Here is a 26,189-nt window from a genome sequence, read left to right as displayed (position 1 = left end):
TGATTTTGTAAGTTGTAAATGATCGTTTTGTAAATGATTTTGTAAATGATTTGATCATTGAGTTGTCATTTGCTATTTGTGCGATCTCGTGAGTGACAGGTTGTCGGGGCGGCAGTGGCTCAGTGGGGGGCGGCAGTGGCTCAGTGGGGGGCGGCAGTGGCTCAGTGGGGGGCGGCAGTGGCTCAGTGGTTCATGTGGGTTATCTACAAACCGGAAGGTTGGTGGATCAATCTTCGGTTCCACCTGACCAAGTGTCGAGGTGTCCATGAGCAAGACACCTAACCCCGGCTGCTCCCGACGAGCTGGATGGCGCCTTGCATGGCTGCCGTCGCCCATCGGTGTATGAATGAGTGTGTGAATGGGTGAATGTGAGGCAAATGTAAAGCGCTTTGGTGGCCATTGGGTCTGTGAAAGCGCTATATAAATGCAGTCCATTTACCATTTGTCCCACCCTCACGCCGAAGAGAAGAAAAGAGATGTTGTTGCAAGTGGGAGGAGAATTTGACGAGTGAATTTTTAAAGAAAAATAATGATGTGCACGGTTAATCATTTATGATAAATGCTGCAATATTCATGGTGACTTTAAATTCTGTCAGTATTTACTCGCTCTGATGTCTTTTGTTGAAAAACCAGTATGACTTTCTTTTCTCCATGGAACACAAGAAGAGTTCAAGCTGCTCTTGTCCATGCAATGTAAGTGAATGGTGACCACAGTTGTCAAGCTAGATTTCCAGTGAATAATGACTTTTCAGTCTGTGGCTTCAGAAGTCTAGAAATATATTGCATAAGTTGCATGGACTACTTTAGGAGGCTTTTATGGTGCTTTTTGAAGCTTGGCAGGCTGTAGTCCCTATTCACATTCATTTTATGGAAGAGAGCAGCTCAAGCATTCTGTTAAACTACTACTTTTGCGATCCAAAGGGGTGTGTGTGGTCTGGTGGTGGCGCTCAACCAAAGTCAAATGGGTTTGGATTCGGAAAGACATGAGGATGAGTAGATGCTGACAGATTTTTCATTTTTTTATGTCAACTATCACATAAATATCATAACATGCACCCTTTTCTGTATTTTTACACTATTAAATCTGCTGCCATGCATAATGCACATGATGGAATATTGCAACATCAGATCAACTAAAACCATCTTTATAATAAAGTTTAAATCATTTAAATTATTAAATTGGAAAAACAACATATCACCACCACCACACTGTTGCAGTGCGTATCTCTGGAATGAAAGCCAAAGCACTCGATTATGTCTTCCTGAGGCTTAAACGCAGCTTCAATTGAGTTGATCTCCATGGCAACACTACTAGTGCCATATTTCTTAATGGATAGCATGGGCTCCACTGATTCAGACTGCAGGCAGCACGGTTTCTCACCAAGAGGGAAGCATTCAGAGGGAAACAGTTTCCCTCTGCACCTATGAGACGTGTGCATGAAAACACACTTTTACCCAAACAAACTGACAGGTAAGTGGCTTAAAAACCTCTTAAGAGGCTCTTCTGGTTGTAGAAATGTATTGTTGTGTCGAGACCTTGGTATCATAATATGGTACCATTCATTTTGTTAACCTATGATGTCAACAATTTTGTGCTGTTTTTGCTCATAAAAGAACTGCAACAGATGAATGAATAAATACATTTTCAAACATTAAATGTTGCAGATAGTGAAGTCAAGTTGAGATGTCACAAAGCAAACCTTCATAAAAGTCCATCTAAGCATGTGACCAAAACAGCAAATTAGGTATGTTATCTAATAATAGCGCATACAATCTCGGATATTGGCTGCTTCTGAGTGATGGTGTCTATCTCTTAACAAACCCCCCCATGGATTCATATAATGATTGGACAACCTATAGCCTAGAAACTAGCTCCTCTGTGCATTTTTATTGGATGAAAAATTGCAGTTTGAATCACCAAGGATATCAGATTGATAAGAAGCACAAAGCATAACAGTTATAAACTTTTCCATGCTGGACAGATAACAAGACCTTCTGATATCTTAGTTCTGAAGTGGGAACCCGCACAAACCAGAAATACAGAGGTTTTATTGCCTTGCAAAAAAAATTATAATAATAATAATAATATTTAATGAATAATAAAGAGTTCATACCAAGCTCATGAGGCATCTGTAGTTACAGTATACACTGAAACACCATCATATTTCTAGGTTTGTTAACAATATAACATTTGATAGCACCAACCATAATTAGTTCAACATCTGTTCATTGTCTTCATCTTTTCCCTTTTCATTTCTGGCAATTGCATGGAGTTTTAGAAGGTAGAGTATTTAAAATAAACCACTTACTTTTTATGGGTTTCGTATCTGCCAGTGGCTCCAAGACTCTGCAAAATTAAATAAACAAAAAAGTAGAATTTTGAACATTATTTATATTAACATTAATCTTGATAATAAGATTAATTATACGTTATTAAGCATACTATTTGAAAAGTCAAACATTTCAAACCTTTTTCCAAAAAATTGGGAATGTCTTTTTTAGGCTTTTGCTTAGAAAATAAATCAGATGTTACGCAATTACAACCTTTTAGATTGTATAAGTATTGTATTAACCGTAAGTCAAATAAATGCAACACGACAAAAATGCATGAAAATAAAGTGCCTGAATTACTGATCTAGAATTCCACAGAAGACAAACCAATGCGTAAAACAGATGTAAAATTTTGTGGCCCCTCGTTGCTTACGTAAGGCGAGTTAATGATATTAACACTCTCTACTAACACAATGCCAAATAGAAATATTCAATTTTCTAATTACAGTGTAATCAATGCAGACACCAAACCATTTCTGGTACCAGAAACTGTCCTCACGGTTGGGAATGGCAGCCTCACTGTTGTCATAGCAACTTTCGAGAATTTGTTTTGAAAATTACCTATTCTGTAGATATGCATATTCTTTCATCTGACATCAAACACCATGCACTGTCCACATCAGCTACCAATACATGAAACTCAGCCGAAGCAAAGTGTATCATAAGTATTATTATAGGTGAAGAAAGCATATTGTATTTGTACAATCGTGCTTGACCTGTTGCAGCGTACAGTACTTTATGTTCTTCATAAGCCTTTGGTATTTTATGTAATAATAAACACAGCAGGGGTTTCTTCAGAGGAGACAAGGGAGGCAAACATTTTTGATGTACAAATAATCACCAATACAACAATAAAAACAAACCAAAACATATTACGAAATATGAGAACTAGAATAGATTAATGGAATAATGTATAAACAGTTTATGTCACTTACCAAGTCCAACAGCAGATAAAAGCTGTTTACGATTCTTATGTTGTCAGGTTTTTATAAAGAGCTTATAATATAAAGAAAGATGAGAACATTATGAAATTCATGTTGTCTGGTAAAAATCCACAAATCTGCATAAATTCATAAAACAGATGGGAATTAATGGACTAATTACAAAGCAAACAACCCATTTAGTCACGTCTGAATCTCGAAATTGCTGAAATATGCAATGTTTGTGAGTGAGCCGTTTTAGGCTGGATTAAAACTGAAACCATCATGACACCTGTGGATTTGTTGACATTTCTGAGGGGTTTAGAGAGAATGAATATTCGCACGAATATGTCAAGTTTTAAATTAAATAGTATGCAAATAGAATCATAGATTTTAAACTATTGGTTGCTGGTGGAAAGTGTAAGGTAAATGGTGTTCTATACCCAGAAATGGTAATAAAAAAAAAAAGTAAAATTGAAGATGAATACTCTCAAGCACAGAGGGGACACTTTACTTCCTCATTTCAACTCTAAAAATCAACTCTTAAAAAGTGAATTCAAAGTTAATTCTCAAAAAAAGGAGTCCTTAACTAGTGGAAATAGGAGTGCAAGGCAATCAGCCTTTAAATAGCCAAACAAAAGAAATGAGCAATAATGAAATAATTATCTGTAGACCTGGAGAGGTTGAGAACAAATACCTGAAAGGATGTGCTTTTGCCACTGGATGTTAAAAATACTCCTTAAATCAATAGCTGCACAACAAATAACACGATTATATCATATTGATTAAAAAAAGAAAAGAGAAAATACACTTGCTACACTGTCCAGACAGCTCTTCAGTTTAAAAGAGACAAAATATTAAGTAGCCTTGAACCTCCTTTGCCAGAACAAAATAAAGAAAAACATATTGTCACATACTGAAAGAACATGTCTTACAGTATATGATGTGACTCACGTAACTGTGATGTTCAAAACAAGCTGAATCAATTTTGAGGATGACACATTTGCCACAGTGTGTGGTACACGATGTTCTATTCCAAACCCAACAGCGTCTGTGACTGAAGTCATATTTCCTAACAAAGCTCATAGCGCGAAGAGTCGTGAACATACCCAAGAGGGGCTGTGTGTCCCACATGAATGTGTCTTTTCTGCTCGCATAGAGTCTTGATGAGATCTGCTGGAGATAAATGACTATGATCATTAAGAGTGTAATTGTGTGAAACAAACTGACATCCAATTGCCCAACAATTCCATAACAAACTACCCATTCTGGCAGGTTAGATGTTTAACCTCTTCCTCTTAAACAACACATAAACCTCTAGATGGCGCAGGCTGATAGGTCCTTAACTCAATCTGCTCGCAATCACATCATCTCTAAAGGGCACAGCTGATTGGTTCCTGCTGTATCAGGTCAGCATTTGCATAGCAGTTGCATCACGCTTTCAGAAACCCTCCCCCTTCCCCAGCTCCACCTGTATAGATCTGCTACGGGTAATTCATGTACACTATATTGAACAGCTCACAGCAGCGTGTCGTGTGTGTATTATCAGTAGCAAGTCCCGTACTCACTCTGAGGGCGCTCACAGGCGGAGTGCAGAATGAATGGAGGTCTAAGGAGCAATACCCCTAAAAATCCACTTTTCTCAGGATATAATTTTTTGTCTAGTAATTTGAATGTTGTATTCGAAAGAAGATGCAACAAAATTACACATTACTGGGTGTTAGATTTTTTAGAGTCACTAATTTGCTTTAAAAAGTCTTTTAAAATGTCAATGACGTCATACACATCGTACGACCAGAAACCTGCTTTACGGCAATCCTTCATTCACTGGTGCTTTCGCGCATAGACAGACGAGAGAAGCCGCGAAATTTAAAAATACTACTGTTATTGTGTCACGAAATGTAGTTTTAATAGTTTTTCAGTCGACAATGTAGTTGTTTAGCTCAAATCTGTGGTTTATTTATAAAGATAGCGCCTATTTAAAAGTTTGATCTGACGTTTTCGGAGTTGTGAGGACCAGTCTTTCACCGGGTCTCAGCGCTCTGCACCCCGCCTGGAACAGCCTTTCCTCGGCTAGTGCTTCTGACGTTTGCCGCCGGCTCTGATGTCTCTAGAAGTGGTTAAACATGAGATATAATTCGTCTTGTATATATCTAACGGGCGATCTTTGGTATCATTAATCGTATAATTTGTTCCCTGCAAATCGTTTTGGCTGAGGGCAAAGTGAAGTTTCATAACTTTATATTTTGGCTATTTTAACGTTGTATCCTGCTGTGTCTGAATGGTTTACTTTATTTCTTGTCTTGTATAACTTATTATACCTTTTAGGCTACTTATACTGTTATAATGTCTCTTACTGATCAATAAAACTGAAATTTAACAAAAATAGACAGGGTTGTGTCATTTTATTTTATATAGCCTATATTGTATATAGCCTTTTCATTACTATTTTATTTGCTGTATACTGTTTGTTTATTTTATTGACTAAACTATTTACTATTACTCACTGTATCTTATATTTACTATTTGCACTGCACTGTAGTTGTACCATATCGTATTACCATAGATAAAGGATCCATCAGTTATCTTTGTTATTGCTAAAATCGGGTCAATCACAGAAAATGCTTTTTCCACAATAAGAACACAATCGCAGCAACGTTCCAAAGCGGCCAATATATGTATTTATTATGTTTATGCTTTTGCGCTTTGCACTTTCTTTTCTCTAGAGGCATCAACTACACATCTGACACGGGTAAATATCTTTTTTTACAGTCTATATACATTTGAGAGAGTTCAGTCCGCCTATGGCCTTAAAATTGGTCCCGCTTCGGATGCCACGATGCCATCAAGCGGTGTCTTTGGTCGTAATCAGTCCTTCACTGACCAATCAGCGTCCATTAGCAGAATGCTAGCGTGTTATGGGCAACAACAACTCAACCTGTAAGAAATCGAAAGGACATAAGCACTCGTTCATTCAACTTTCGACCTATAACCCATGTTGAACTTGCAGAACCTACATTCAAATCTGAGATTTCTCAATGACAATCGGGTAAAAGAGACAAATTTAGCCGTCTAGCCCCATTGACTTCTATTCATTTTGCACTCGGACGATCGCCCCCAGTGGAACTATGGTGGAACTACAACCAAAATTCGGTACAATAGGACTTAATAGGGAGTGGCCAGGCTTTCCGTAGACGGGCTTTGCTATTAACTAGTTGTTTATTAGCATGTATAGGATATTGGCGGTTTATTACTTATAAAGCACATATTAATGCCTTATTCAGCACGACCATTTTCTACATCCCTTAATCCTACCCAATACTTAAACTTACAGCTACCTAACTACCTCTTAATAAGCAGTAATTAGGAGTTTTTTTTTAGTCAAAAGTCATTAATAGTTATTTAATAGTGAGACATTAATCTGAAGTATGACCCAAACGTTTTTACGAAGGAACGCAAAGGATTTGCGAGTGAATGCAATGTCCCCGCCAAGGTTTTTTGGCGAAAAGCGAAACTTTTGCGTAAGAATGCAAAAGCATTGAAATATTTTTTTTCCCTCTCATCTCATATTTTTTTCCATGGACTTGCCATAAAGGGCCTTTAATCATACTCAGTAAGGCCATGTTTTTGACTTGAACCACCAGATCAAACAAAACCCAGCAAAAATGACAGAGCAATCTTGAACTGTGTGAAAATGTGAACATGGCAAAATGTCCGAGAGCAGCAAATGCCAGCGGACCTGCGCTTTGAGATTTCTAATCGAGAGAATTGCTATCGACAGCTTGTTGATTTTGGTGAAATGTCACACTCAAGCAGCTCTATCGGGAACGCGACACAGGGCTGCTCCTGTCTGCGCCTGTTTTTTTTAATGTCAGTAGACCTTCTGGGCTAATACAACAGTTCAGGGGCGACAGCTGTCAATCTGTGGGAGTAAAATGAGCCTGGAAATGCTTTAATTGCTTTAGAACATGAACAGAGACCAAGACAACACACTGGTGCTGTCTTTCTGTCTGATGCAGAACAGACATTGAAGGTGCACCGCTCTAATAAAAGTTTGTTCATCTTACACCGTATCCTAACTATGCAAACGCCTCCACATCACATGATAAAAGGTATCTTTCCCATGTTAATCAGAGTTTTTGTCCTAACCAGCCATGACAGTGAAACGCGATGATAGACAGGTACAGTATTTTAGAAACGGTTTCTATTTCTGCGACGTCAAGGCTGGTACTGATTATGTGCATTGTTCAATGTTAAAAGAATTTAATGTGGGTTTTCTGAATATCATTAGGTGACTTTATACTGAAATCGACAATGGATAATTCACCTCTAAATAAAACAAGACATTCAAACTGTAAACTCAAATGTAAACAACCAAGTGTCAAGTGTCAACAAACAAGTGACAAGTCTGAATATTGAACGAAACTTCAAATCACTAACAGCATCAAATCAGCACAAACAGAGTTCATTCATTCATATAATGTGTAAAAGTTTAAATTACACCTCTACACATTTATTCAGGAGGCATCAGCTATAAACCAGGAGTCTAAAAGCTCGTACTAAAACTGACACCTCCACTATCCTGGCACACAGCAGAAAAACGGGTCGCAGCTGTGCATACGGTAGACAGATAAATGCTGGGAGCAAACACTCTCACATTAGAATCTCACACACTGACAGACAGGAAACGGAAGCATTCACCAGCCCGAAATATCTGCTTGGATGGACACACATCTGGTCTTGTGAGCTTACAAGTGAAGACTCCGAGATAGATGGCTTTGACCATTTCCCTTCATAAACATGTCAAATAAAAAGCACAGAAATTCTCCTTTCCACAATATCAAACAAGCATATAAATCTCTCCACTGGTGCATCGTAGTTGATTTTCACATGAGAACAAAATGTGATGGAAACTGTTGCTTCTCCAGCTACAAGATACTTAAGCTACAGTAAAAGCTACTCTTTTGAAATAATTTGCTACACTACGAGCTAATATTGAATGTGTAAATACATTTTTTAAATATAAACATAATATATATTAGATATTTACTACTGTTCAAAAGTTTAGGGTCTTTGAGATTATATTATTTTGTTTCTACAGAAAACATCACATTGATAAAAAGTGCAGACATTTATAATGTTACAAAATATTTCTATTTCAAATAAATGCTGTTCTTTTTGAACATTCTGTTCACCAAAGAATCCTGAAGAATGCTTGTTTTCACAAAATATTAAGCAGCACAACTGTTTTCAACATTGATAAGAAGACATTTTTCACCAAATCAGCATATTAGAAAGATTTTTGAAGGATCATGTGTCATAGAAGACTGGAAAATTGTCTTTTATATATTTTAAAAAGAGACCACTCACTTATATAATGATCAGTACAATTACTTGAACAGTTCTAAAGCACTGATTCATTCAAATAAATCTGACTTTCCATTATATGAGCGAGAAACATTTAGAATTTGATTGTATACCTCAGTTCACAATGTGACAAACAACTATCACTATTTGTAAGAAAAGAATCGTGTTACTGTAAAGTAAACTATTAGTAATGTCACTGTACTGTCAAAGCCATTTGTCCCCAAACAAATCATGAACAAGCCAACAGGAAATGCAATGCTGTTGGATTGTTTAGGATGAATCACTTGTGTTGTACTACTCCTCATTTGCAAGTCGATTTGGGTAAAAGCAGCTGCATGAATAAATATTTTTTCGTGACATGTTTAGAAAAAAATAACTCAATACAGATCAAGGAACCTGCATGGTGTTTGGTAGCACGCTAATTGGACAAATTAGTTAGCGTGAGCGTGGCTATAATTGCAGCCCATGAGGAAGCTGAAGGTGTGTGACCTCAAATTACTGTAATCAATAATTCACTTTGACTAATTTATATACGGCTCAGTCCAGATGCATAGTGAATGGGAGGGCATTTAAATGCTAATTGCTTTGCAGCCAGAGCATCATTATGGACGCCTGGTTTATCTGGAGTCTTCCGCTTCTTGACCCTGCTCATGCGAGCTTAAAGGATCGTACTCGGCTGAAGCCGAAGTCTGTTTTCACCTCTGGACGTAATGAATGAAGCGAATAGCTTGAACTGAACTCAAATAACCTCTTTCTGTAGATTAGGCGCAAGCACAGAGCTGACAGCCAAGACAGTCAAGGGCTTCTAGAACTTCTCACTTCACTGTGCTAATTTGAACAAGGCCTTTATTTTTCTATTTGTCAGTAGAGTAAACTGTAGCATGGTTGTTAAACCTCTCCCAGGCCCAATTAGGGGAGCAATGCTAGCATTCATAGCCCAGATCTCGCTTCTGGTCTGGGGGGGAAGAGGGGGCTGTGGTGATGCCCCTGGCAGCAGTCCTGGCAGCTCGCAGCCCTTGTGGCAACAATATTAAGTGACTGCTGAAATTCATGGCCTGCGCAGCCATTTTATATGTCTAGGTGTCAACCGGCTTTCATATGGTGCAGGCGTTCAGCAACACATTAGCAAATTGTGCCGTTTCATTATTCATTAGGGTGCTGTGGTGCGGGAACACACCAGCCTGGTGTGAAAAACATGTGCGTTCCCTTTATGGCGATTACTGGCAATTATTGTGTTATCAGGTTGAAGCTTCAATAACTGAAGCTTGCTTTGCAACAAGCTGTTATGCAAGTGTGAAATCACTTTTAAAGTGATGATAAATGCTAGAAAATGATTGGTAACCACTTAATGGCCAACATATTAATTAATCAATTCACTTAATGTACTTTATGTTCCATATGCAAACGGGTAGTTGCCATATCCTGCAGTGTCAGATGCTAAATTCTAAAACTGTTCTACAAAGAATTATTTAATAATAATTACATGCAGCTTTTTTGAGGTTATATTAATTGAGAGACTGCATGGAATGTTTGTACTTTTAATTCCCGTGTCAAATATACATATTCATATGTATACCGATATAAATTGAAAAGAGTTTGTATTATTTTACATCAACGTACCTTTAATGTAACCCCCAAAATAAAAGTAATTTTTACTGTCTTTAAATCAGTAGGGTCCAAAACTCGGAGATCACATTGAATTTTTTCTTATTTTTTTTATTTTTTTGTCATGTAAATCAACAAATAAAAGTTTTCTAATTTTTCTCATACAAAAAGTAAAAATAATAATAATCAAGATTTAAAATCAAATTTAAGATTCTGCACTATACCACTGATGTGACCAGATGTTATTTCCTTCATTGAAAACTCTCTGAATAATTCTCAAATTAAGCTGGATTACATTATCATCAGATTTTACTGGTGGAGTTCATGCAGCTCAAGTGCAATTTTGAGTGCATAAAATGTATCAGTACAATATAAAAATTGAAAAAAATGTAGTATTAAACTAGAAAATGATGCATAATAAAAGCCTTTTCACAGATAATTTTGGACCCCACTGTACCTTTTACTATATAGTTCAAACACTGATGGACTATATAAATAATTTATGGAAAAACAATGAAAGTCTGGCCATCAAATGCACAGCTTCTATTTCTCCTCTCCATAACTGGCATTTTCTTTTCCCTCTTAATGTGTTTCTAAATTGATTCAACCCACACAAAAAAAAGATATTCAGAAACAACAGAAATCAGAGATTCAAACTAGGTTGCTGCACATTATTATGACGGTTGGGTACAACGCTGCTTTGAAATTGTTCTGCAACGTCTTCTGCCCACGCTCATCACCTTGGGCTAGACAGCGGCTCCGGCATGGCAGAGAGAGAGGGCAAGCTTGCCCCCTTATGGTCTCTTAATGAAGTAAACTTTCATATAGGGCACTCTTAAAACCTGTAGAAAGCAAGTCTGTCGAACTAGACCACTGCACCCCATCCAAATGAAAAGAAAATAGCCCTCCCCCGTTAGACAGCAGGAAAGTTCTCTTTTTGGCGATGCTTGACTAAGTGGACTCTGTAATGAGTCTGGCCGCCTGATTAGAGTGATAGACATGCAGGAATCCGGCAGGCGCTGCCAGAGACCGCCACAACCAGGAGGAGGGGAGTGGAGGGGAGAGAGGACAGAACGTCTGAGAGAAGTCTGGAGGTAAACATCCCAGAAAAGTCCTAGCAGGAATGTAGACCTTATAGAGGCACTAGAATGAAGGGTTGGAAGGTGGCGAGTTATAGCGTACAATACATTAACCTTGAAGAGGGTGTAAATGTACAAAAAAACTCTGCAGGAGATGCTCCATACCATCCATGAAATCATAACAATTGCATGTTCTAAGGAGATGAATGTTTCCCAGGACAGGCTATGCTTTTATCAATCAGCACGGATCGAAATCCATCCAATCAAGTGTAGATGTTTATGGAGATGCTATATAGCATGAATGAAGGTTCAAGTGGTTGTTCAGTAACTACTATAGGAGGTCCATTTATCAAAGATGTTCTTTTGTCTAAAGATTTTGAATAAATAACCCAGTGATGCCAAAAGGGTGAACACATGAGATTTATCTCTGAAGAAACCATTCCTGGCAGCCAGTTGTTGGAATGATTGCTTTTATAAGCTTCTGGACCTTCTATCACATTACACTGTACGCTCTGAGCACCTTGAGCTAAAAGACTTTAACCTCAGACCAGCACTAACCAAGCACCATGGTAACATGTTCAACCAAGGGCAATAAATTGCTGCATCGGTCTGTAGCATCCAACGTATCTTTTGTCAGATTTTTCTCTGCAATACGCAGCAGGGTTCAAAAGAGTCAGAGAGTGCATTGGAAATCTAAGATCCAAATATTATTTAAACCTGCTAAACAGATTTTTGGGGGGGTTAAGAATTTAGAGAAACGAAAAGAAACGCTCATGAAAAAAAAATATTGGAAATATTTATGATTCTGTATTATTACTAGGTCAATAATAAAATAAGCAAATATATGACAGAGACGTTGAGTTTTGAAGTGGTTTATAAATTAATTAATTACGACAGACGATAGAACAAGAACGATAGATAGAACGATAGAGAGATAGATAGATCTCTGTATGTGTGTGTGTGTGTGTGTGTGTGTATATACACTCACCTAAAGGATTATTAGGAACACCTGTTCAATTTCTCATTAATGCAATTATCTAATCAACCAATCACATGGCAGTTGCTTCAATGTATTTAGGGGTGTGGTCCTGGTCAAGACAATCTCCTGAACTCCAAACTGAATGTCAGAATGGGAAAGAAAGGTGATTTAAGCCATTTTGAGCGTGGCATGGTTGTTGGTGCTAGACGGGCCGGTCTGAGTATTTCACAATCTGCTCAGTTACTGGGATTTTCACGCACAACCATTTCTAGGGTTTACAAAGAATGGTGTGAAAAGGGAAAAACATCCAGTATGCGGCAGTCCTGTGGGAGAAAATGCCTTGTTGATGCTAGAGGTCAGAGGAGAATGGGCCGACTGATTCAAGCTGATAGAAGAGCAACTATGACTGAAATAACCACTCGTTACAACCGAGGTATGCAGCAAAGCATTTGTGAAGCCACAACACGCACAACCTTGAGGCTGATGGGCTACAACAGCAGAAGACCCCACCGGGTACCACTCATCTCCACTACAAATAGGAAAAAGAGGCTACAATTTGCAAGAGCTCACCAAAATTGGACAGTTGAAGACTGGAAAAATGTTGCCTGGTCTGATGAGTCTCGATTTCTGTTGAGACATTCAGATGTTAGAGTCAGAATTTGGCGTAAACAGAATGAGAACATGGAACCATCATGCCTTGTTACCACTGTGCAGGCTGGTGGTGGTGGTGTAATGGTGTGGGGGATGTTTTCTTGGCAAACTTTAGGCCCTTAGTGCCAATTGGGCATCGTTTAAATGCCACGGCCTACCTGAGCATTGTTTCTGACCATGTCCATCCCTTTATGGCCACCATGTACCCATCCTCTGATGGCTACTTCCAGCAGGATAATGCACCATGTCACAAAGCTCGAATCATTTCAAATTGGTTTCTTGAACATGACAATGAGTTCACTGTACTAAAATGGCCCCCACAGTCACCAGATCTCAACCCAATAGAGCATCTTTGGGATGTGGTGGAACGGGAGCTTCGTGCCCTGGATGTGCATCCCACAAATCTCCATCAACTGCAAGATGCTATCCTATCAATATGGGCCAAAATTTCTAAAGAATGCTTTCAGCACCTTGTTGAATCAATGCCACGTAGAATTAAGGCAGTTCTGAAGGTGAAAGGGGGTCAAACACAGTATTAGTATGGTGTTCCTAATAATCCTTTAGGTGAGTGTATATATATATATAATAGACAATAGACAAAATGCCAAATAAAAAAAAATTCATTAACGGTTAACCCACTGAAAATAATTTACCCACTGAAAAATTCAAAGGTGAAACATAAAATAATATGACTATTATTGCAGGCAGTTGTGTAAATTGGTTTCAGTTTGCTGGATATCTAATATTCTCATTAACTGAATTGTATAGTTGTTTTTTCTTATGGATTGAGTACAGATCACCATCTATCCGTTGATTCATACTTTCTTACTTCAGAATATCAAGCCTTGCACAATAACACAGCCACAGGCATCGAAACAAATCTTCTAGCCTAGTGATTGACATAACCTGGCAACATAATTGCACAAAAAGTGCTGCAGACGGGCTTCCAGACTCGCTTTCAGGTACATTTCGATTTTAAAGGCTTTACTATTCACCATAACAAAGGAGCTCTCCACTGACATTTTCCATGCAGTCATGCCTGAGCAGTGAGCAGGGAAAAACTCTGGAATATCTGTGTAACTGTGTTTTCTACTGCCATAGGACTATAAAGTTTGACAACTCATCCAGAAGCATTCTGGGAATGAAAAAACGGAACTTAGGTTGTGGACTGGACACACTTTTTTTTCTTTTTCTTTTTTACATATACATCACTTCTCAGAAATCCTTCTCTTTGGAAATGGCCTATGAATTAAAATGGACTGCTTTATCATGCCATGCGAGGTGTAAAAAACACCTGGGTGACATAAAAATGCTGCCCATGCTTTGAAAACAGAAAAAGCACAACTATAACTCTCTCATACTTTTGGTCACAGAGCAATTTCGTGGAACAATTGTTAAGAAATTATAGGAGAGCAAGGAATGTATGTATAATAAAATGTATGCTAAACTAGTAGGAAATTATCTCCAGCTGGACTGTAAATTCCCACTCAATCTTCATAACATATGCAGATTATCAATGGGCCAGTTAGCCAGGGTGGAGGGAAGAGTGCACAAAAAACTAAAAATGCTCATGTCATTATTTACTCAGCCTCATGTCGTTCCAAACCCACAAAGACAAAAGCAGAATTTTTTGTAAAAAAAAACACTTTACTCAACTCTTGCCATAAGGATCCTAGGGACTTTTGTCTTTCAAAATCAAAAAAGGACCATTATTGTACACTCTTAACAATAAATAATGTGCTTAATTGGCATCTATAGTTTCATGAAGAACCTTTAACATCCATCAAACTTTTCCACTCCACAAAAGGTCCTTTACAATGGAAAAAGATTCTTTAGATTTTTTTTTTTTTAAATGTTCTTCACACTAAGAAACAAAATGGTTGTTTTAAAGGAATAGTTCACTTCAAAATTAAAATTCTGTCATCATTTACTCACCCTCGAGTTGTTTCAAACCTGTATGAATTTCTTTCTTCTGCTGAACACAAAAGAAGATATTTTGAAGAATGTCAGTAACCAAACAGTATAAGACTGTTATTATATATGGACATAGTATTTTTTCCTACTATGGAAGTCAATGGGGTTTGCTACCTGGCCAGCAGGGAAATCACAGGGATAAAGTGCCTCATTTTGATCAAAAGGAAGTAGAGCCCGACCGATATGGATTTTTGGGGGCCGATGCCGATACCGATAAAATAAAGCCAGATACCGATATATCGGCCGATATTATTTATGTGTATATTATAATACAGTAGCAATATTATGTATGTGTATTATAGTACAGTACCAGTCAAAAGTTTGGACATACTTTCCTATTGGTGTGTACAAACTTTTGATGGGTACTGTATATAGAATACACAGTATAAACAGAATAAATATATACACGTTTTGCAATGATCACTCAAATGTGGTGATCAAACACTTGTGTGACAAAGATGTGTACAGGGTGAATGATAGAATGAGAATGATACATTTGAGCTGTAACCAAACTAGTTTGCATTGCATGTTATATTATATTATATTATATTATAAATACTGTTGCATAATCTTTACTAACGACTTTGTCTTTTAATTTAGTCACATTATATAAAACATAACAAAAGTTATATATCAAAAGTGTCACTGAAAAAACCTTATTATCTTCTATTTTTATTCTTAATTCCTCTAATCTCTACCAGTGGAGGAAGAACTCAGATCTTTTTACTAAAGTAAAATGAATAATATCATAATGAAGACGTTTTTAATATGTACTGTACTTTATACTATTTTTTAATAAGTAGTAAGCAAAATGTAGTACTAAACGTGAAACATAATGTTATAATTATATAAATTATTGCTTGTGTAACGTAGCGTTATAGGCAGAATGAGCTTTAACACTGTGCACTTTTCCATTTATGAGGAAAAAACAATGTTACGGACGTGACAAGCTCTGAAAGCGGCACTAAAGTGCTTTAAAACTGCAGAGACCTCGCTCAAACAGAAAGCACAAAGCCTTTCATTAAAGTGAATTTCGTTTTGTATTAATTGTATCTTAATTTTAATCAATGTTTCATCAACCGATTGCCTGGATTTAATAAATAAGAAGTAAATATAGCAGACAATAGATAATCTCGACACGGAGGCGCCGGCGCGTGAACTGCAACTTGTCTCATAAATGAACCGAAACTCAGCGTATAGACCTGAGAAATATATATATATTGAAATGTCTATTTTACCAGAACAATTCAAAACGAAAGACAGACTGCTCTCTGCTGTAATCAGTATGAAATGTGCATTTCTCTCTGGCGTGTTCACTGAAGATCGCGAGTCAGCGTCGTCAACTTTGCAAGCGACACTGACTGAAAACACTTGTTTATTAATAAACAATTAAAATGTCTCCTTGCTATTTGATGTATTCACAATCATTACTTTTGCCAGTTCTTTGTGACAGCTTTAATGTGCTTTATTGGCATCGCCACCCTTACATGAATCACCGCACCCGCATTTTTAAAAAAATATTCATTTATCGGCCATTATAAATGCCGATACCGATAGTTAGGAAAATGCCTAATATCGGCCGATAATATCGGCCCGCCGATATATCGGTCGGGCTCTAAAAGGAAGTAGTATCATAGACTGTCTCATATCGGTGATGTTTGTCACTGCATTAATGCACCCATTGCTTTTCCATGGCTATATCTATCCCAATGAAATTATGAAATATTGAAAACACTGATATAAATCCACTGACGTATGATTCACTTTTGGTTTATTAAAACAAAATCTTATGTTAGGCCGGATAACAACCCCAAACTCTTCATATTTTATATTGTAATATTGTCTACAGACCTGATCTCCCGAGAAATACATTACATTTATGAAAAATTCACTATATTTATCAAACACAGGTCCCACTGTCTCTAGCACTTTTTTCCAAATGCTTTTAATTTTTAATGTGTTCCCTCACAAAGACCATTGTGAACACCAAGCTAAAATATATAAAGGCCATCTTGAAACAAATTATATAAACTGCAGAGCGCACAAGATGATATCAGTGGTAGGCCATTATTATTTCGCCAACATTTGTTTAATTACATCTCCTGAGATCTAAATGAACTCGTTAAAGAAATGCAAGCCAAACTAACCACGCTAGAAAACAATTACAATCAAGTACTGGATGTCTGTTTTCCACTGAAGGACACAAAAAAGCAAGGAAAATATCTGCATGTTATGCAAATCAAAGATTCTCTAAGTTACCAAGGTGTCTACACAACTGTGCCTTACTACACTTTTAAAATTACGTAATCTGACTTTGAAACAAGAATCCAACTTCCAACTTCATTCATGTATTGCTATGGAAACATTGGTGACTGTAGCAGAATGAAACCTGAACTGATGGGTGTCTGTGTGTGTCACATATCCAACTGAACCATATCAAGTTCCTTCAACTGGTCCCTAATGACAGATTCCTGTGGTGTTCTGGCTACCACAGCTAGACATTATTTTCCCATCATGAGCTTGCATCTACTCATACCATCTGCTTTGATGCATTCATAGAATTTCCAAACATCATATTGATATTCAACACTGTTGACATGAAAAGGGATCTGATACCTCACAATATTTATACACCGTGTTACTGTTCAATTGCATTATGAAATCTATTTAATTATTTTCCCCTGATATTTCCTTCCTGACATCAGCATACTAATTTCTGGATAATTTGTGTTTATATTATTTGACTGAACAATGTTGGGGAGTGATCAACTAAGTCGCTACAAACGAATCTTATTTACTGGCGCGGCAGTAGATTAGGAGCAGAGCCGCTACATTTTACAAAAAAGTAGTGATCATTTGCGACAAAGCACTGTATCGTTGGTTTTTATATTCCATCACGGCGTGTTTTGTGGGCGGAGCCTAAATTTATGGAAGCCATAGAAAAAAAGAATTAAATTAAGTTTATATATCCCAATTTTGAGAAGAGAAAATCTGAATTTCGAGATAAAACTTTTTTTTCTCAGAATTGATATAAACTCACAATTGCAAGTTATAAAATCCAAAATGGGAAATATAAACAAATAATTTTTTTTATTGGTTTAAATGTTATCTATGTCAAATGTTAGATGTTTAAATAATATTTCATGCTCAAGAGCACCCCGTATAGAGTGCAACAGATGGGTTCGGGAAGTAAAAACTCCATAGAGAAATTGACTTTGAAAGATAATTTATAAACCTTTAAAGACAGACCTACTGTGTGCTATACTACGAGGTTGTTAATCCATGGTACTCAGGTATGGTATTCCATCAGCCTGCATTATTTCAGCTTATTTTTAAAATAATTGTTTAACAGCTGAAAAACTATATTACCCATGATGCTGTACAGAAAATTACACCAATCAGAGTTGAAAAATGCAACAAGCACCAAAATTTCTCTAACTCCGCCCACTCCCATGAAGCAATGCAATGATGTAACTCTAAACACTCTCAAAATCCTTAAATCTTTGTATATATATGCATATTTTGCAGTAAACTTAAGGTATATTGTTTATATATATAATCAGCATTTGTAAAGGAGTAGTTTTATATTTCTCCATTTTTAATTAGATTATGCTGCTCTCAATGCTTCATGGGATTGTAGTTCTTGGTTGTTGAACTCTATGGCATCTAAAGCAGCGTTGATAAGTCAGATTCTTTTTAGTAATTCAGTTTGTTCAAACGATTTGGGTATATGAGCCGGTTAAAAAAATAAATATTTTCATATTTAAAGGATTACAAATATGGTACATTATGATAAACAGAAAAAAGAAAAGAAAAAAAATGGATAAAAAAACATAAGAAAAGTTCAGTTAAATAAAAACATTAAAATGTTTACAAAAATCAGTTAAAAAAATGATTCACCTTTTCACGTGATTTACGTTTTATTTGTAAAGCAAAATATTGAAAGTACTCCCGTGATTTATTGTTGTGTTCACCTTGATTATGATGCATCTAATTTTATTAGATACATTTATCTGTTTGGTGATATCTTGGCGGTTTTTATATTTTAATATGTTACATAGCCCCTGAGGGATCCTACTTTTTATAGATGCATCCTGATCAAAATGACTTTTTTTTCCATTTTATAGATGGTACGTTATCGGTAAACGACTCAAACTTGAAATCCTTGATGCTGCATTTTCAACATGTTAATTAGGTTTAAATAAGGTAAGGTTTGGTTTAAACCATTCATTCGGAGAAGTTCGAAATGCCAGGATCTCATAGTTATTCATGGCCATGATCATTTGAGGCCAGCACATAAAAGCATACGTACATTACGAACGCTTCTTTATCTACCCCCTCTTAACATATACATTTATACAGTATACATAAAAGTTTTCACAGAGCTGTACAGCTGTTTAACAAAGGCAAATGTATGCAGATCGAATTAATGTTCTGCAAAAGTCCCTAATGTAAGGTTACAAGGCAATGCGTCCTCAAAGCACTGACTCACTGGTGTAGGATGACAGATGAGTGTTCGCTGAATAGAAAGCCATGATCAAACTCCAGGATGATTTCTGGGCAAGCAAGCCTCTTTTTTGAACGGTTACGCAACTGAACGTCTATGAAGAACCTCAGAAATAACACAGCAGCTGTGAAACTGTCAAAACACTGTATGTGCTGCATCAATATCCACCTACAAAGGTGGACAAAACTAAGAGCTGTCCTTAAACACAAGAATATGTGCAAGTAAACAAAAAAGACATTGCAATAAACAAGCAACGAAGGGCGCATTTGTAACTTTGACCAATGTGGAATTCCCTATAGAGTCTGTCTCTAACCTCTATTTGACAGCGATATGAGACATCTTTACCACTCACATTGATGTTCCTGAGTTTCTTCTTGCCCCTCTCTAGTCGACTGAGGAGTCTGTGATGTTCACTAGGCGTTTGCTGGAGAAGGCGGTCATCGACGGATATGGTCTTCCTAAGAGCCACTCTATCCCTCCAAAGCTCTGGGACACGGCTTTCTGAATTCCGAGGGAAGCGCTTCACTTCCGACAGTGGCGACGTCTCCCCTCGGTCATGGTCACGCAGCACTGACCCTGAAAGAGAGAAACAGACACCTCAGGTGATAACTGACACCCAGAGAGAAAGAAAACACTAGAGAATGAGAACAGGACCAAAACCTCTCTTCACAAAAACACACACATCTTGAAGAGATTGTTGTTTTTAAATATAGGATTCATGCACTCCAAAAAAATATTTAGGCCTAAATTTAAGATTTATGTATTTTAATTGCATATAACATTTCAATCAGTTTGGATTACACATATAAACAAACTAATAAATGTAATGCACATTTGTCAGTCATACATACGGTAGATGAAACATGAAAGAAACATGATTTCTGTAACACTACTAATAATAAACTGAATGTGTTTTACAAGGTTTATATATTTATCATCAATAAATTCAATTTCTTTCAATCTAATACATTTTAACTAGTTGAATATTGCTTGTTCCACAGCTATCCATATGTTTATACTTTTTAACTGAATAAATGTTATTGTTTTCGCAATGAACACATTTATGCTGATTCTAAACTATTTTTAATAAATTAATTTTAAAAATGTATTTTTTTTAATAAAATCAAATAGATGCAAAAAGGTAATAATAAACTATGCCATTATTTTCCAGAGTCCAGAAATCTAGCCTGCATCATTTACAGTATGTATGACAAATATGCATAGCATATGTTTATTCGTTTATGTTAAAACTCTGTAATCCAAAAGGATGGAAAAATTATATGCAGTTCACATACATAGATCATAAATGTAAAATTGGCATTTTATTTTAAAAAAATTGAGTGTAGAAAACAATGGAAGTACAAATTTGGTACAGTATGAATAAGAAATCACTTAAAGAAGGAATACACATTATTATGACTAGGCAATTCTAACCATTTTGCAATACCATATTTTAAATAGCCCATCCTCTCACTTCCTCTCAATTCTCCTTTGAACTGCTCTAATTAAACTTCCCACTGCTTCTCTGGTGAGTCATGTTTGTAACAATTTCACCGTAATGAACAAAGCATAAAAAAAGACCAACTATTGTACCACATAGAAGAATAAAAGTTGTCAGTTAAATGGGTGAAAATTCACCTCAGGTAACATTAAACTGTAAAGTATAAAAGTATCTTGAAGGTCTAACAGAGCTGCTCTTGTAAACTGGAGGTTTATAATGTAAACACACACACGTGCACCGTATGCCACTAGGATTGTAAGCGGGGTGTTTGGTTTCTCTGTACCATCAGCTGGTAGGCAGCAGTTCTAGCTCTTTATCCACTGAGCTACGGCATGGTTCTGCCTACTCCACTTACAATTAAAACTGCATGAAGACACCGATGTTATTGTCTTCGCCTCGGAGACTGTTGTGAAGAGAACCTCCTCTGAAGCAGAGGTCAAATAAACATTTATGAATTTGATGTTATAGCTAATCCACTACGTTTGGCATAAAATTGTAATGGTGTCCTGACAAAACCCTAACAATTTTGATAACCGAGCTCAGATTTATGCTGTTTTGTGAAAACAATCAACAAATTGCATAAATGCGCTGCACACAGATTATATCGGTGGTAAGTTATTTCTGCAGCACTTGTTTAATGACAAGATAGAGATGTATCGGAGAAGTAACTCCCAAAGGAAAATACACAAGCCAAACTGAACAATAAAAAATACACTGATGGTATCATATAGAAAGACTTTGATATACAAGTGTTTTTTCAATGACGGGCACTTTTATGCCCCAGGGGTTGACAAATTTATTATTATGATTTTTTGTTATATAAAGGATTGAAAACATTTTATCATGCCATCATCATTTATTTTTTCCTACTTTTCAAATTCATTTGATGTGTATATTTTAATATTTTTTATTATTACTATTATTATAAATCTTAAAGGTGCATAATGAATCAAAATTATCGAAATATCGCACTTTTACATATTTACAATGGCTTGCGATATCTGAACGATTTAAGGCTACTTCAAAACAAAGTTTTAGGTCAACACATATAGCAGAGAAACGACTGTTACTTACGCGTGACTTGCTTGACCTTAAAAAGAGTTATTAAGCGCAATAAGCTGCAGAAAATAACTCAGAAAGACGCCTCTCAGACAGTGTGCGATCCCGAATTCAGTTCTCTTTCACGGCTTATTACATTTGAATGGTAAAATATATACAGTTATATCAAAATGCCTGTGTTGGCGAGTATTCGTGTAAACACAGTCGGTTATGTCTTAAGTGAACGTAAACAGTTGAGAAAGAATTCGGATTCGAAGCATTAGGTCTTAAAGTGACAGCAGCCTAATACAGTATACTCATCTGCACCCCCCACTGCTAGCCATTGTAAGTTTGTGAAATTGCATGTAATTACTTGTACTTTAGATATATAAAATGCTAGCAAGACAAATGAGTCCATTAAACATTCCCTAAATGTTTAAAATGTCATTTTCTCCACAGAATGGTATTAAATTCAACATACTGTAATGTGAGATTTGGTCACATTACACCACATTACTTTTTTTGAAAGATCACAGAGCAACGACGTGCCGGTATTTGAAGGGAAATAAAACATTCAATAATGGTATTACATGATTACCATATTCATGTACCGCTGTATTTACATGGCACTCCAAGGTTCTTCAAACAATACCATGGTATTACCAAGTTCCAGAAAACCATGGTAGTACTAGTAGAATGTTATTTTAATGCTGAACAGCCAAGATGAATGAGCCACAGCAGAAAATAATCACAGTCAATTCCCAGACCAATTTTCTGTGTGTTCCATTGAGAAATTCACAAAAACAAAAATCCAATGAAAACCTCAGCATATTATGCCATTTGAGGATTCTCATGAGTTACCCAGGTGTCAACCCAAGTGTGGATTGCACGCTACAGGCTTAAACTCTTATGCAATCTCACTTGTCAAATACACAGACTTTAACGTTGTTAGCTCATCGCTATGGAAACGATGCATTGGTGACTGTAGCAGAATGAAACCTGAACTGATGGGTGTCTGTGTGTGTCACATATCCAACTGAACCATATCAAGTTCCTTCAACTGGTCCCTAATGACAGATTCCTGTGGTGTTCTGGCTACCACAGCTAGACATTATTTTCACATCATGAGCTTGCATCTACTCATACCATCTGCTTTGATGCGTTCCCAGCATTTCCACACACCATATTGATATCTGACATTATTAAAACAATATATTATATTGCCAACTGATCCTGTTTGTTGCACTCAGATATGATACTTCTGTTAGTAGTTGAATCTTTATATGTTTACTCAATATTCAGCTTTTCTAGGTCGCACTGATGAGTCACCAACACAGTAAAGAGGTTTAAGATTTAATCCCAACAGTCTGATGTCAGCATAGATTCATAACCGAGCATCTCTGTGTTGTGTGAAGCTGTTATATCACATCACCTGCAGTGACACTATTCGTAAACCCTCCTACAGCTTGAGTGAGACTCCAGGGCTGAGCGCACATAAAAATCGAATGAGCCTGAAAAAAATGGTTTTACAAATGAGCCCACTTTAAAGTCAAATAAGTGATTAAAACACAAATTACAGGAGTGATCCAATTTGTCCAATTACCCTTTTTGTTTGAAAATCATCAACGGATGGACACAAGGACGTCGGCGTGTTGATGAAGCGCTGCAGCTGTCTATCAAGCGAGGTCGAGAGTAAAGCATTCGATAAGTGTAATTTAACACCAAGTCCAACTAAATTAAAGACGTGAGAAGAATCTTAAGGCCTTAAAACAAACACAGCTGGTGCTAATGATCCCAGTTTCCATGACAACGGTTTGGGATCCATCTTCGTCATCCTCAAAAGCAAAGGGTAAAGAGGTGCTGGCTCTAGGGTCACTGGTCTGTTCATTCATCGGGAAGCCCATACTTCTTGCCAAAAGACACACAGCATGTCATCGGGTGTCATTAGAGGAGGACGACCCATCTATATTAACTATTCAAGGAAAGCTTAGCAACATATTTGCTGATAATGTACAGCATGTATACTGTATATTAAATGTATATTATTCTGCTTATATGAAAAATCGGGTATATTTAGCAATATAGCGGGTGAATTATGTATTTGGTGTATATTATGATGAACTATATGACTTTCTCCACTGAGTTTCTATGATGCTCAAAGCGTTTCTAAGGATGCTGATTTTTAGAAGGCAGCTGACTGATTCTGAGATGGCGTTTGTGTAACATTAGCAACACATTATTAGCTGTTTTAAAAAAGTATTCAAGCCAAAAGCTATTCATATTATTTACCGTTATGTGTCCGGCGTTTTAGAGAGCAATACATGCTATTGTATGAGTGAGTGGAGGCAGGGCTCATTTGCATATTCATGAATCTGCGTATACTAAATGAAGCAAGGGTGTAGAGTTACATTCAAGCTATTTTAAGGCATGTTTCAAAAAAACTTTTAAATATGCCATTTTGGTGATCAAAGATGAGTTATAAGGGATACAATTATTGACTACAGTGGGACATTACGTAGTAATCATGAAAAAGTAAATAACAACATTTATTTGCAATTAATTATTTTTATTTTTTCTTATTTTACTTCATAAAAAAATATATATATAATAATAATTTAATCTTAATAAAAAAAAAAAAAATTAATGAATAAATGTATTAATTAGTTTCAATTAATTGTTTAATAAATAGCATTTGCAGCTTAAAGGGGTACCACTTTTAAGGCCCAGAAAGGTAGTAAAGGCATCATAAAAAAAATCCATGTGACCTCAAATTTTATGAAGCGACTCAGGTGCTTTGTTTGCGCAAAAAACAAACAAACATAATTTACCACTTTACCACTACAAAATGTTAATCTCCAACACGCGTTCATGAGAGCGCCACGACGCATGCATGTTGTGATGACGCAAGAGCAGATGTTGTTGCGTGAACACGCGTTGTAGATTAATATTTTGTAAATAAAGTGGTAAATTATGTTGTCTTGCACTCACGTCGCTTCATAAAATTGAGCTCACATGGATTACTTTTATGATGCCTTTGCTACCTTTCTGGGCCTTGAAAGTGGTAGTTGCGTAGACTCAGGCTGTCAATGGAGGGACAGAAATCTCTCAGTTCCCTTTCGAGGGAACTCTCGATGCGTCACTTGACGCTTTGGGAACGCCCCCAGCGTGCATGCGTCTGAGCATCAATGTCAACTAGTCCAATGGAAAGAATGAGCGTCACGAGCGGGTGACGTCATGACCAGGAAGGGATAAAGGCTCACCCGGTGAAACGCGGCATTAGCTTCTGTGTCTCAGCAAGCGATCTGTGTAACATTTTGTCTCTGTCTATTTACTGTTGTCTGTTGCGGAAAAGGATGGAAACTAAACAAGTGTACAAACAGTGTGCTTCTCCCTGCCCGCGTTATTTAACGGGTGGGGACACACACGAGCTTTGTGTCGTTTGTTTGGGAGTGGAGCATGCGGTCTCAGCCTTCGAGGGGGCTGAGTGCCAGCATTGTGAGATGTTACCGCTTCGCATGCTCCGCTCTCGCCTGTCACTCTTTGATAAAGAGAGTGGGCAGGCTCGCGATCCGCAGGGATCAGGACCCGCGTCTGCTGAGGCAGCGCGGCGATTGCATTCCTGGGGATCGCAAAAGGAACTTTCGGAGGGGTTGGAGACGGGTCCGAGGGCTCTTTGTCCTTCCTTACCCGAGAGATCCAACGCTCTCCCCCCGGTGTCGGAAGCACGCTCTGCGGTTTCTTCCGCCCGGGGAGAGAGCCCTCCATTACTTTATTGCTCTTCCTCCGAGGAGGTTGATGCGATGAGTTTGGAGAGTGAAAGCACACACATGGGGGAAAGAGATTCACAATTTATTTCCCCAGCATATGATGAGCTGGTGGATGTTATGTCGCGGGCTGTAGATAAATTAAATATTGAATGGCCATCTGAGAAGAAGGGCGCTCGTCCTAAAAGCAAATTAGATGAGCGATTTTTATCTTCCACCACATTATCTCCACCACGAGGGCTTCCATTTTTTCCCGATTTGCACAATGAAATATCTAAATCGTGGAATAAACCTTACTCATCACGTCTTTTCAGCCCTCAAGTTAACACTTATTCGAGAATAAGAGGGCTGAAAGAGTATGGTTATGAGGCGATGCCCCAGGCGGAAGAGAATTTAGCCAGTTATCTTTCCCCTGGTCCCGCATCGTCTCTGAAAGCCTCGGCTTTGCCCACTAGACCGCTCAAAGCCACTTC

At 37.3% G+C, this 26,189-nt stretch overlaps 1 protein-coding gene across 2 annotated transcripts in view; it reads right to left on the bottom strand.

Moving 5' to 3' along the window:
- ankfn1 (ankyrin repeat and fibronectin type III domain containing 1) overlaps positions 1–26,189 on the bottom strand; it is a 92,083-nt gene that overhangs the window by 49,973 nt on the left and 15,921 nt on the right. For both annotated transcript variants that reach the window (XM_056268932.1, XM_056268933.1), the window contains exons 6-7: positions 19,766–19,989; positions 2,310–2,347 (exon numbers count right to left, since the gene is read on the bottom strand). In XM_056268932.1, the coding sequence (XP_056124907.1) occupies positions 2,310–2,347; positions 19,766–19,989 (262 nt within the window). The remainder of the gene's footprint in view (positions 1–2,309; positions 2,348–19,765; positions 19,990–26,189) is intronic.

This window comes from Rhinichthys klamathensis, unplaced genomic scaffold (assembly GCF_029890125.1).
Source record: "Rhinichthys klamathensis goyatoka isolate OS25496 unplaced genomic scaffold, OSU_Roscu_1.1 h1tg000277l_1, whole genome shotgun sequence".
Classification (NCBI taxonomy): Eukaryota; Metazoa; Chordata; class Actinopteri; order Cypriniformes; family Leuciscidae; genus Rhinichthys; species Rhinichthys klamathensis.
The sequence above is the reverse complement of the archived record's forward strand: the minus strand, read 5'-3'. Positions and strand labels throughout refer to the sequence as shown.